The 13,987-nt window shown below is 46.4% G+C and overlaps 1 protein-coding gene across 9 annotated transcripts in view; it reads right to left on the minus strand.

Moving 5' to 3' along the window:
• LOC144155013 (uncharacterized) overlaps positions 1-13,987 on the minus strand; it is a 65,475-nt gene that overhangs the window by 29,903 nt on the left and 21,585 nt on the right. For 8 of the 9 annotated variants that reach the window (XM_077686202.1, XM_077686201.1, XM_077686195.1 and 5 more), the window contains 5 exons: positions 7,429-7,488; positions 6,600-6,875; positions 5,498-5,722; positions 3,826-3,983; positions 321-438 (listed from right to left, as the gene is read on the minus strand). In XM_077686202.1, coding sequence (XP_077542328.1) covers positions 321-438; positions 3,826-3,983; positions 5,498-5,722; positions 6,600-6,875; positions 7,429-7,488 — 837 coding nt within the window. The remainder of the gene's footprint in view (positions 1-320; positions 439-3,825; positions 3,984-5,497; positions 5,723-6,599; positions 6,876-7,428; positions 7,489-13,987) is intronic. The other variant, XM_077686203.1, reaches the window with a different exon arrangement.

Below are 13,987 nucleotides of genomic sequence, written 5' to 3' on the forward strand. Positions count from 1 at the left end.
GCACGGTGGCTGACTACACGTACCTGCTTTAATTAACGTTTCAGGAAACTGCTCAGACAAGCTCCAACAATCCTGTTTCAAAATTTTGTGATTTGAGATGTCACAAACCAAAATGCTGGAAAGCATTTGGAGAGGCAATACTTGTTGCTTTTGGCATTTTCAGCAGTAACAAGGAGCTGGTACTGCTGTGAGCGGTATATCTGTATCCACGGCGCTGTAATCTACTGATAGAGGCCAACTTGTTTCCGCACGCTGGTGTTCCCTCAAGTGGTGTTCATTCAAATGAGGTTTCACTACAATGTTAGAAGCCAGATCCTCACCCTATGGTCGAAATCCTGCCGATTGCTCCAGCGCACTTCAAAGTTCTCGTAGCGTCCTCCCCGCCAGTACTCTCGGGCCTCTCGCTCCGAGTGCTCCAGAGGATCGCCCTCCTCAAAACTAGGTGCAGAAAATGAGAGCAGGGCCCCTGAGCATGGCCTTCAGTGCAGCGCGTCAAGGGACTGCAACACTCTCATTGCTGGCTGACTGACGACTTTTGGCAAGAGAGACAACACTGTTGTTATACAATTTAGCGCAGGACAGCAGCCATGAATAGTTTGCGACCAGAAAAGAAGGCTAAGTGGGTTGGATGCATGTTGGAAAGGGCACTGCAACACAGAATGGGACAATGAAAGAGAGAAAAAGAACACTGCATGCTCGCTTGCAAGATCAATTTTATTGCAGAAAGGCCGACAATACAAGTGCAGGACGGGAAGGCAAAACAAATATGTACAAAGCAGCTGGCTGACAAACATACCATGCACGTCAACAAAAAACAAAAGGGTGAGGGAAGGAGGGTTGGACACGAAAAGGCAATGCTCCTCTATTCAAGAATAGCTACACATAATGAGATTTACATTCTTACACCTGCTTTTAGCCTTTACAAAGAAATTTCTCAGTCAAAGTTCTACCAGATGTGATAGTCACATGCCCAAAATATGATGGGCCAAATGATACGGGCTTTGAAAAAGTAGGTCAACAACGTTATTACAACGTAGACCACTTACAACGTATGTCACAGGAGCCGCGAAAATCCACGCTATAAGCGGTACCAAACTATAAACAAAAATGCACGAATCCAGCCATATCGCAAGCTACCTTTCAATCATTCTTTGTCTATCACCACTCAAACAAATGCCACTAAAAAAACATAGGTACTACTTTTCATTTCGTCTTTTCTTTCCACATCAGACACTGCTGCATGGCCTTACAAATTGCGAGCGCGGCTTTAAATCATACTTTGTGTTTATGTTTTGAGAAATCTGCATTTCTTAGCATCCAGAAGGACGGAAGAAGCCCGGCTTAGCTGGAAAGATGACGTAATAAGAACGCAAGAAGATTCCCATCTTTTGATGTGTGCCGAGAACAATGGCAATTGTGGTTACGCGAGTGCAAACGGAACACGCGAACTAAAGGGTGTCTATTTTTTCCTTATTTTCTGTGTCTAATTTAAAGGAGAGAAGGTAGCACAGACTGTATCGGATGGCTGAATCCATTTTTTTTCCCTCTCTTTGCAACCCTAAAACAATGCCCCAGCTGCACCTGCAAATCAGATGACCCGCAAAAAAAAAAAAAAAAAAAAAAGCACTATAAAAGGTGTGTGCTTCGGGCAACCGCATTATAAGCGGTACGCTTATTATGCATTCAGTTCTATGGGAGGCCTTCTGGTGGCCAGGAAAACCCGCCTTATATCCGGTTCCGCACTATAAGCGGTTACGTTATAAATGGTCTACACTGTATTAGCAATCTAACAGAATGAAAAATTTCAAAATTTGGTGCACTTCAAACCGCTCACAAACGACGATGGCCGTTTTAAAATTACGGAATGGCAAGAACTGCATGAAGTAGACAAGGCTGAGAGTAAACTATTTCCCAAGAGGCCAAACAAAGAAAAATTAGACAACCTGATGCCGACAGACTGCAGCGCTATATTCAAATGCAGGCACGAAAAGTCCTCTGCTAAAGAAGGGACCCACACAAATGCAAAGGCCAGTACAAGTACCCTGGACACCTGTTCACAAAATCGATGTCCCCAGAAGTGATGGAAAGTGAATTGACAGAGGTGGCAAAGCAGCATTTGGCAGAATAAAGGCATGTTCATGCAAGTTCATGACATACACATTGTGGTAATCTCAGAATAAAAAGTGTGAAACTAACCAGAACATGAAATAACACCCTGAAATCGCAGCAATCACATGCGTCGACGGCTAGGTAGGCAGCTTTAGCATAGGGCTGCTTACTTTTGATGCTGAACTTTCTAATCTAAAGAAAGCACAAACTGCAGCTCAGTCCTTGTAGAGAAATTGCTCACAGCAACGGTTACCTGCCTGCTGTTACTTTAGTATGAGCAGCCATATCAGTAATGATGGCACAGGACCTATGAAAGCCACACTAGGGGTTTGGTAGACATGCAACGTCTGGATACCAAAGCGCATACAAAAATTTGAGAACGAACTATTTCAGAAATTTTTACCCCATTGCTGCTCACAGCCTTGAGGCACTTGTATTTAAAGAAAACGAGTAGATTTGTATGGAATGCTGATCACAATAAAAACTGGAATGACTTACTTTTGATACTGATATAAGCTCCTGTCCTAGCCAATTTTGACCTAACCAAACTAACAAAGCTATTGATGCATCAAGCTTCACCATTCACCATTGTTCGATTTCCACAGCATGATCAATATTGGCAATGCTGCATGTGTGCTTTTGAGCGACAAAGCTAACTATGGCCAGGAAGCCGTTGCTATGATTTTGGCTTGCAAGTGCTTTAGAGGATTGACGGTAAGTACCCATGCGATTCCCACGCTGACCATAGGCCATTGTTTGCAAAAGAACAGAAGGCCACAATTGAAATGCCACCAGGGCTATAGCAACACTTTGCAAGGCTAACACAGTTCATTCTACATTTCAGTACGGCCCTGGTACACAGGTGATCCTCACAGATGCACTTTCGAAGTTTTTGTTAAAACTGATATGTTACTTTCAATCCACCAAACTTGAATTTTTCTTCATGGTTCCTTTAAGTATTATATGCTTATGGTGGAACCCTTCCTCACACTTCTTAGCAAGAATTGAGTACTGTGTATACTGACAACAGCGAGAACACTGAGAATGCATATGTGAACCCATGACGCCGATTGGCCCACAAACTGGCTTGTCTAGTGGTGTCCTGTAGGCTGTGCTCACTCAATCATTAACTAGTTTGTTTGCTTGGTTCCTTGCCACCTCTTTTTAGAACTGGTGCCTTCAAGCAGGCGAATTCAAAACGCTAAGGTTGCTTGATGCTCTCAAGAGTTTTGAGGCTTCCTTACTGTACACGGTGCAAGAGGAGGAGGGAGCCAGTCTTTTGCAAGAGCAACAAACTTTAAATAGCAGTTTTGTGTGATACACCACAGAGTTGGTGCTGACATTACCCAGCAAAATAACCGTTAGCCTGATACACTTGCTTCGTTCTAAGAGGTGTCAGTGGTTCCTTTAGTAGCATCTAGTATTCTTGGGCTGCAAGGAGGGTTCCTCGTTCCACATTCCCCACTTCGGTGAATGAACAACCAGGCTTTTTCCAGTTTTCATACATTTTCCCCTCCCTTGAAGCCATTTTCCAAATACTAATGATGCGCCTGGCGATGCCTCTTAAAACTAAACTTAAGCCTGAACGTAGATCCTAAATGACTCTGCATTCCTGAAGATGCCATGAGGCCTTCCCACAAACAACGTGCATCTCGTATAAGGATGACAAGGTTAGGCGGTTCTCCATGCAAAGGCGAAATTTGGCCAAGCACTCACCCATAGAACTCTTCCCTGCGGCCGTCAGCTCTCCGACCCCCTCTGGAGGGATGAGGAGGGGCTGGAGGTGGCACTGGAGGTCGCACGTACGGGGGACTCATTCCCCGGGATGGCGGGGGAGGGGCACTCGCACCATAGAAGTCGTTCTCCTTGTCCATCTGGCAATGCAAAACACAAAGCAGCCAGTGAAGCACGCTGCTGGTAGCTACTTGGGGTTAAAAAGTAGGGAAAGAAGGCAAACTACACGAGAGGCAGACAGGACACAGTTTCAATTAATTTTTCTGCAACAATTACAAGTCATAAATAAGTACTCAGCATGAGCAGTTAAAAGAGACTAACAGCAGCATAGTAGATACACAGCCAGGAAAAGAATTGCAAAAATTTACATCCACTGTCACCAAGCAACAAAGCAGGCAACAAAATGAGCAATAAAATTATGTCGCGTACCAAAAATGTGATCTCATCGATGGAGCTAAATACAGCGTTGCGATGAAAATCACTGCCTACAGCTAATAAGTGTACTTTTCTGTGAAATAAATCACTTTTGGAGTAATTATTCATGGTGGGTGGCATGGTTTCCCTTATTAGTACATTTTTACTTCGCTGCTACCAATGTCCTGCACAATGAATTAGGTAGTGAAGTTTGTTATAAGCAGGCTCAGTCATTATGATCGATCTACTGCACCCATCAAACAGTGTTAAATGACGCTGTTCATTGTAACTGACTGACTGTAAGAAGCTGGGCTTTGTTTACTAACCTTGTAGTTTCCGGGTGTGAGGCGGATGGTATGAGTAATACAACAGCAAGACCTATCAGCCGGAAAATGCGCTCAGTGCACGGAGCAAGAATATATAGGAGAGGAAACACCCACTGCGGCCGGCGCAATCGAGCGACCAGATAATGTCACAATGATAACTACGGCGACCTACGGAGCTCCGCAGCTGTGGCGGCGAACAATTTGACAGCGGCACCTGGTTGAATGTATTAGAAGCAATACTGTTGTTTGCAGCATTCGCCACAAGGCATGAATTGCTATGCGCTCAAGCTGCTGCGCGACGCGGGGACGGAACGCGCGTTTATCTCAAACATAGCGTGCACGCGCGCGTGCACGCGTGCGCGCGTCATGGCCGGTGCACTCAACTCGCTTCGAGCGCATCGCACGCGAGATAAGGCCGTGCATTTATAGGTTTTACATTTTTTTTTGCGTTCACAGGTTTGTATTTTAGGCTTGGTGGTCCCGCAAGATTGCCTACGCATTAAAAGAAAATGCCCCTTTTATTCGCTCGTACCGGCCGGTTTAAATTTGGCAGAAAATTAATCGCGAAGGCGGAGCGGGCTCTTCGGCCAACGGAAGCGCCGAAGACCGCACACACTCTCGCTTCAGCCACGGCATGTTTCAACGGCCCGGCAAAATGCTGACGTGATGCTGCGGACGGGTTGGACTGGGCGAGCATGAACAGAATGTGCGCCGGCCGTGGCGATGACCACGCACTTCCTTCGCCTGCCGCCAGATGCCGGAAACTTGACGTTCGCCAAGTGCTCGTGACGTTATCAGGCTGCCCCAGGAAGCTCAGTTTCCCCTCCTATTTTATTCTTGCTCTGTGGCTCAGTGCAAGCGTGCGAAAGTTGCGGCACAGCAGGAGACCAACCAGCACAGGTGGCCCTCCTCACCTCAGCTTGCGTCGGTGTCCGGTCGTGATGAGGAGGCACCAGGTTGAGTCGCTTCTCCTCAAAGTCCGGCTCCTGCTCCTTGCGGCGCGAGGCCCTCTTCATGAGCTCCTTGGCGTGTCGAAGGCCCCGCTCCCACGCAGACTCAACAGGCGGCAGCATCATGTCGTCTGGCGCCATGGGAGGCATGGGTGGTCCCAGAAAGTCCGGAGGTGGTGCTCCTCCCCGCTGTGAAGGAAAGGAGGATTGCGGCATCAGTTACCACACCTGACGGCCAAGTGCTCACACTCTCACAACTTGACAAAGTCGAGCATGAAACATGCCCTTCCTGCACCTGCTATGCACGCGGAACATGCAATGCAGCCTGATGGCACCCGTGGTGCCACCTTGTTTTTAGTGATAGGGGAGAGACGCAACAACATGACACATGATTGTGGCCTGCCACGCCAGGCTCTACTAGTGCCTCTACGAGACACTTAAAAGACCTCGTTTTTCATCAAAAAATAGCCATGGCAGAATAAAAAATACGGTAACTTAAACGCTAAACTGCAGTTAGATTAGATAGGTAGGAAGGACAAATACAGGGTGGCCACTAGCAACGTTAACAAGGTGGTGACAGTGGTGACAATTGACGATTGCAGTTGCTTGTCTTTGTGCTTTACTGAACTTCCAACACTATCTTCATGTCACTAACTATATTAAGTCAAGAGGGAAAAATAAAATAAAATACTGAAAAAAATTAAAAAGGTAAATAAAAAGAAATAGGGGAAAAAACCACACGAATGTGACCCGTGACAAGTTCAGTGGCGGAGCTATGAGCAGCATGAGATGCCCTGCTCATACCTGGGTTTCATCAGAAGGCCACATTGGCACCTGCACCTTCTTGCACTGTGGTACCGCGCACACACAACAATGACCGGATGTGACGACCAGCACTGCGCCCCGACTACAACATGCACTGGCAAAATTTTAAACGCGCAATGGGAAATTTTCGCTGGCCTAAACGCCTTCTCACACGAGCATAATACGTGACAACAGAGCTTCCCTGCAAGAAACCCACCCAGGGGCAACCATGTGGCAACCGCAATGCAAGAGCACCACCCACCATGACACCAGCTGGTCCCCCTCCCATTGGCGGTGGCATGTGGTGATGCTGCTGTGGCTTGGGCCCAGAGGCGAACATGTTATAGTTGCCCCGGTCATTGATGCCTGGATGGATGAAGCGACAAGACGAACCCCAGGTGCACTGCCCCTTGTTGAAGAAGCGGCAGATCGGCCGGGGTGCCGAGGACTTGCGGCCGGTCCCGGCGCCACTGGTGCCCCCCGTGCCTTCGGGGAGTTCCCCTTCCTCCAGGTCGTCTTCCGGCGCCGACAACTCAGTCTGCAGGGGGGGAGGGCAGCAGGGGCCCCCCAGGAGGAGGAGGAGTGCCAGGGAAGGGAGGGGCATGTGGGCGAGAGGGCAGGCAGCAGGCCAAAGAACAGGAAGCGGAAAAATAGCAGCAATATCCATGCAAGTAGCCGCAACAAGTCAAGTCAGAGGCCACGTTTGAAACAAACGGGACAGAAACGAATGAAAAGAAGCAGGGCAAAGCAGGAAAGAGGGGCCAGGGTTGGGAGGGGCAGGGGAGCAAGAATTAGGCGACAACCTGCCAGCGCTGCGCACGCCCTGCTGCTAATCATCTCTCGTAGGCTAAGTTCACTTTCCCTTTATAACATTAGATTAGGCCCTTCTCAAAGCTCCCAGCTAATAAATAAACTATGCTTGCCATGGAAGGGGAAGTTTCTGCTACGAGCTTAGTAAACCTGATAATACGCTTTAAGCTCAACATTACCGGCGGCTAGTGACCTCACGGGGGTGGAATTACGTAACAGGAGTAGAAAGATGAAATCCCCAAGGTGTCTAAGCCTTAACTTACAGTTGAAAAACCACTCACACCACTGACGTCAGACACCTCGCCGTCATCATCAGCTTCTCCTTCCTCAAGCTTCTCTCCCTGAAAGAAGAAAAAAATGGCTCAGGTTTAACACTTGTAAACCTAGTTATCACGAACGAAAGCAAAGACTGTGCACACAGTGTTTCGTGAAAGTCTGCCTTTGCTTGAGATTTCGCAGCCTGCCGTCTAGCTATCTCTACTGGATGGCTCGATTCAGCCTTTCACTCGCACTGAAGGGTACGCACAGACGGCCCAGCCTGCACGCCACCAATGGCAAGACCGAGGGACCAAGCACCGACAAGGCACCCGTCGCCCTCACCTGGTCACGCGGTGCGCACGCATCGAAGCGCATGCACAGACGGCCCAGCCTGAGCTGGGCAATCAAGCACAGGTGAAGCAGCCGTTTCTCCCTCGCCTAGTCAAGTGGCATTGCAGTGGCGATTCTCTGAGCGAGCGAAGCGATAACCAAGAAAGGCACAGCTTGCACGCAGGTGGCTGAAGGTCACTTGTGGCATGATAAATGACCTCCCAGGATGTAGGGAAGTACAGCTTTCGCCCCGAAAGGCTAAGAATGGCACAATATATCCCTGCAACTCTAGCTCAATAGTTCTACCGTACCTAGGATCTGGCGCCTTAGTCAAGTGCTTTCCTTTTTCTTTTTCTACAATAGGATGCAACTGCATGTTGCATCCTACTATAATGTCACAGATGGCATTTTATTGAGTTGTTCAGGTTCAAAAATTTTGGCATTTGCTGCAGAAGCAGATTAACAATAGGATAAATAAATGGCTACCACTGAGGGTCGCTACCACTGAGGCAGGTGACGACAGCATAACCGTGGATCTTTTGAAGGAGGGAGGAGATATTGTACTGAAAAAGCTTGCTGTACTTTTTGGAATGCTTGAGGACTCAAAAAGTGCCCGTAGCCTGGAAAAACGCTAACATTATTCTGATACACAGAAGGGAGATCCCTAGGACCTCAACAATTACAGACCCATCAGCCAACTCTCAGTTGTTTAAAATCTATTTACCAAAGTTATAGTTAGTCTCATAGGTGACACACCGTATTCCCAACAACCCAGAGAGCAGGCTGGGTTTAGGAAAGGGTATTCAACCATAATCACATCCATGTCGTCAATCAAGAGATAGAAAAATCCGCAGAGTGCACTAAACCCCTTTACATGGCATTTTTTATAGATTATGAGAAAGCGTTTGATTTCGTGCTCACACAGCTGTGCTAGAAGCACTAAAAGACCAGGGAATAGACGAGACCTACATCAGACTAAAAGAAGACGTGTACAAGGAATTCACGGGCAGGATAACCCTCCACAAGCGAAGCGATAAATTCCCGATCCGAAAGGGCGTAAGACAGGGAGATACCATCTCACCAAAACTATTCATAGCATGCCTGGAGGGGGCATTGAGAAAGCCTGAATGGGAAAACGTAAGATTAAAAATAAACGGGGAACACTTGAGCCATTTGAGGTTTGCGGACTACATAGTATTGCTGAGTGAGACTGCAGAACACCTTCAAACAATGCTTCAAAACTACAATGAGAAAGCACAGCCGTGGGGCTGAAAATAAATATGAATAAATTTAAAGTAATGAGGAATAAGCATGCCAAGAATGTATTCTTCAGCTAAGGAAAAGAAATGCTAGAAGAAGTAAAAGAATATAACTACCTCAGACAGATATTTAGTGCTGACCCAAACCACGAAAGAAATCCGGCGCAGAATAGGTATGGGTTGGGGAGCAGTCGGCAAGCACTGCCAAATAATGAAAAATAAGCTACCTCTGTCACTCAAGAGAGAAACCTACAGTTAGTGCGTACTGCCGGTTATGACATGCCGGGCTGAAACTTGGCGCCTTACTAAACAACTAGAAAACAAACTTAGGTCAGTTCAACAGGCCATGGAACGAATATTGATTGATTGTAGGATTTAACGCGCCGACGCAATGCAGGCGATGAGGCGCACCGTAGTGGAGGGCTCCGGATTAATTTCGACCACCTGGGGATCTTTAACGTGCGCCGAAATCTCGTACACACGGGCGTTTTTCTTATGTATGTAAGGAATGTTAGGAGTAACACTCAGGGACAGGAAATGGAACTACCTGGATCAGAGAACAAACTGGAGTGGAAGATATCATAGTTCAAATATAGAGAAATGGACTTAAGCTGGCCATGTAGTGAGGCGAACCGACAACCGGTGGACAAACGGAGTGCACACCAAGAGATGGGTCTAGAAGAAGGGGAAGGTGATTAACCCGATGGGGGGATGAAATAAAGGAATTCAGGGGTAAACTGTGGGTGATGACTGAGGGTCACAAGGGACCAAAAGCAGCTAGCCTGCTTAACCTCTCAATGAAATTGGGACTGCATAGCTAGTACACAGGTAAGTGTTCCCTAACTGCTTAAGAGCGTCACCCATCTGCCTTCCATAGTGCACCACTTGAGTGGCTCGGGCTTTTATACGCCTTCAGCCAAGCTAGGTCTGTATAAAATATACACAACGTGGATAAAACGATACGAATTGCATGAAAAATAAAGATATTCTTGATGTAAAAAAATGCTAAGCAACTGCAAAGCAAATTTAAACATATTGAGGCAAAATGGTTATTTTCGCCTTGAACTGACTTGCTCAGTCAATGCACGAAGAGCCTTTCTCATCATCTGTAAGGACTTTTACAGCCCACTTTTACATCGTTTATTTATTGTCTGCCTCATTTTTGCACTTCCATCAAGTCTTTTCCACTTTTAATGACTGTAATTATGTACAGGCTCAATTTTCAGAAATCTTTTAATTGAGCACAGTACCACAAACAGCAAACCAAAAATTTTAGGGTTAGCATTTTTTTTAGCTAGTCGGGAATTGTCAGAGTTGCTTTGCCTATATGGGCACCCTTTTCCTCTGTAACCTTTTTTGCTTGCCTAGCAGTAACTGGCTGTTTGCAGGAAATTAATTCTTTGAGAGCTCATCCGGTTCATTCATTCGCTCGAAATAGGCGATTTACCTGCATAGGGTATGCAAACTCCGCTGTCTTCACTTTTCAAAGGAAAACAATGGGTGAATAAAATTTTATCTGAAGGGCCCCATGCTTCATGGCCCTCAGGGCTTTTGTTCAATGACAAACAATTCCCCGTTTGTTCAGGAATAAATCATTAAAGCTGGCACTTCTTCCGCACATTTCCCTTCAACTTTTCCATGACCTAAGAAGGCACATCACAAACCAACCAAGGCAGTGTGGTATCGACACCTACGAGGAGGTGCAGCAAATTCCACAGAAATGGCCGGCCTGGCGACCAGAAATGGCGAACGGCTGGCTTCGTCACATAGACCATTGATCTACTAGTTTTAATTCTGCCGCTAGCTGCCATACACAGCAGACTCTCGTTAAGACAAACTCGGGTAAGACAAGCTTCATGGTTAAGACGAACAACACTCTTGCTCTCTTGCAACAGGCACAATGCAAAAAACATCCGCTTAAGAAGAATTTCTGATAATAAGAACAAATTCTGACGGTCCCTTTCAGTTCACCTCAACGGGAGTTTACTGTACATAAATATGTGGTAACGCAGCAGCCTGTTTTGTCTAGAAGCTGAAGTTTGCACCTTTTTAAAAAGGTGTCCAGCTGCCAGATATACTTGTGGTACATTCATTTGTTCATACCTTTTTACCTTTAGCTTTACCCTGTGTGATTTTTATCACTTAACTGTGTTACAGAAAAAATCTTACCAATCCCATTTTGCCATTCACAATCCGCGACACCTCTAGTCAGTCGAAATGTAGAAAACCCTACTTGGCTGCAAAAACTGCATTCCCGCTTTTCACATTTTTCGTGTTCAAAAACAATGCCTGCTACTGCAAGTGGTATACATATTGCTATTTCGGCACTGTTATCTGAATAAATGAGGCAAATTGTGAACAGTGTCCCGCCCAGTTAGGTAGTGCAGCTCCTCCTTTTATACTTGAGTATCACATAATAAGAATAGGAGCACCTGACTGCAAGATTAAATTGCCCTACACCACAGGAGTACCATCTGCACAAGCTATTGTGCCAGTCACAGTCACAAGGGCCCCATAGGCAGCATGTTCTGCTGAGCAACAGCAGTACAGATAATGTGGACGGAAAGTGAGTGCTCGACTGCAGCGTTTTTTTCTTGCCTAAACTAATGATTTTGATTAAAATTTTTGATAAAAGGTTAAATGAGTTGCCAAATAAAATGCCCTTGTTCCCAAGAATGCACAATTTGGTCAATTTGTAACAATTCAGTGCTAAAATTTCCTAAATTTTTTTGTGCTTTCATTTCTGGCTTTTTGTGTCAAAAAACATTTTTAGCATGTAATATAGAAAGACAATTACTGTATTTACCTATATATCAATCAACCTGAATACAGGGCAGCCTCCTCACTTTCTTGACTTCGGAGAGAGAGAGAGAGAGAGAGAGAGAAAGGGTCATGAAAACTCTCTCATACAAACGCTCACTCTCCATTGTCCAAACTTGTCGTCCTAGTCATCATTTTAAAACTGGCGGCATGCTGCGTCTGTACGCCCATTTTTGGCTGCCCGTAAAGGCCACTATTTTCAATTATGCAAGAAGGTAGTCACAATGCTCTCGTCGTCCTGTTACTGACTAACATTCATGTGTTTAAGATGTGGTTATGAACACGGATCAGCTTAGGAGATGAAAACAATCACAGTTAAGAAAGTTCACCCAGCCACAGGTCGGCTCCCCTACCCCCTTTTAGGGGCGAAGCCCCATAGGGGCTCGAGCTGTCGGCGTCTCATGTCGTCTCATGTCATTGTCGATGTAGTCGCAGTACTAAAACACCCGGACACTCGTTTACGCCTCGCGCTGAACGTCGTCGTCGTATCATGTCACCATCGATGTAATGCCCGTACTAAAGCAACGCGACAGTCGTTTAAACCTCGCGCTAGAACGGAATGCGTCCTAAAAGAACACACCAGGACACTTGTTTTACAACACCTGGCGCTAGAACGCTTTGTGCTTCAAAGACACAAGACATTCACAGCAAAGCTGTATACCTCACCCTCACCCCCCCCCACCAATTTTGCCCCAATCTCTGTGGGCAAAAATGCCACGGCACCAAGAACACACTTTTACAATGCATGCTTCGCCCCTCCCCCAGGCTTCCCGTTAGTGGAGATGGCCCGGGATTTTTTCTACCCAACTTTCAACCTCTTACTTCAAAACAAACAAAAATGTTGGGAGGGAAGTGTACTTATATACAAGTAAATATGGTAACTAAAAAAAAAAAAAAAAAAAGAGGCCATAGACATATGGTACATAATGAAGCAGGGGCAGTAAGGCCCACTACAGGAGTGCAGGCGCTGCAGCCAACTACCACTGGAAACCAATCCGCTATTTGAGAAGATATTCAAGTATTTCGCCATGCGCACATGACCAATAAAAAGCCCCCGAACAGCCATATTTTCCATTTCTATCTGTCTGAACCGAGCCTACGAATATGGGCGGGCCTGCTGCGAGTGTGAACAATGTCGATTGCCCCGCTCGTGGAGTACACACCTGCAACTGCCTGTGTCCCACCATTGCTGTGGCCCATTGCGGCTCAGCACCGCTTTGCGGACGAAGCAATACCAGGCAGCCATGCCCTCGCAAACATGACAACAAGGTCCCATTTCTTTTACCGCGCTAGCAGAAGTAACCTCATTTTGCAAAAAAACGTGTCGGGACTGTCTTCTGTCTGAAGCCTTGGCAAAAGTGTGCAAGTGAGCCGAATTGCAAGGAGGCTGGAGGAAGCGGAGGGGTGGTGGGAGGGAGTGGGGGTGAGGGCAGAGTGGGTGCTCTGACCGAGTTCAGTCCTGCCACACAAATCTGTCAAAACTGGAATCGCCCCACTAGTGCAGAACCCTCCGCATCAATCGGAACACTCCCTCATGAATTATTTCCTTTCTAGCTTTTTACAACTTCTCAGTCCAGTGAGGAAGGGGGGAAAAAGGTGCAAACTATGAACTTTCAGGCTCAATATACTCTGGCAGACCTTTCAAAGCCACATGTCTTTAAAGGAGCCATGAAGAGAAAACACAAGTTTGGTTCATTCAAAAGATTGTCTCGTTAGAATCATACTGACACCACTTTTAACGTAAACTTCGCTCAAATAAGCTACATAATTAGGAAAAACGGGAATGGTCATGCGACCCACCAGCTCATTTCCCGCAACAGAACCTATGTCGTCACATGAGCTAAGCTCTGCGATTGGCGGAGGCTGGCAGAAGCAGACGCAAATTAGGTAGAACTTACAAACTAGACGAACGAGCGATTTGCGCTTAAATTTAGGGCACATTCTTTACAAAGCAATAAGAATGATGGGACAAACAGTGGAAGTTACGAAAGCACATGTAAACATAGAAGTACTGATGCGTTCTGCTGTTCGTACTGCGCACAGCATGCTTGGTTTCGCTGCACAGCACTACGGGGCTTGGGGTTGTCTCAGACGACACTGGCCGATTGACGCAAGCAACGGTGTCTTACGTGACCCCATTTGTCGAGCGAGCACTGTTTCAGGGAACGAATAT

This window comes from Haemaphysalis longicornis, unplaced genomic scaffold (assembly GCF_048455015.1).
Source record: "Haemaphysalis longicornis isolate Haplotype H1 unplaced genomic scaffold, Haemaphysalis longicornis Haplotype H1 scaffold_1, whole genome shotgun sequence".
In the NCBI taxonomy this organism is placed as follows: domain Eukaryota; kingdom Metazoa; phylum Arthropoda; class Arachnida; order Ixodida; family Ixodidae; genus Haemaphysalis; species Haemaphysalis longicornis.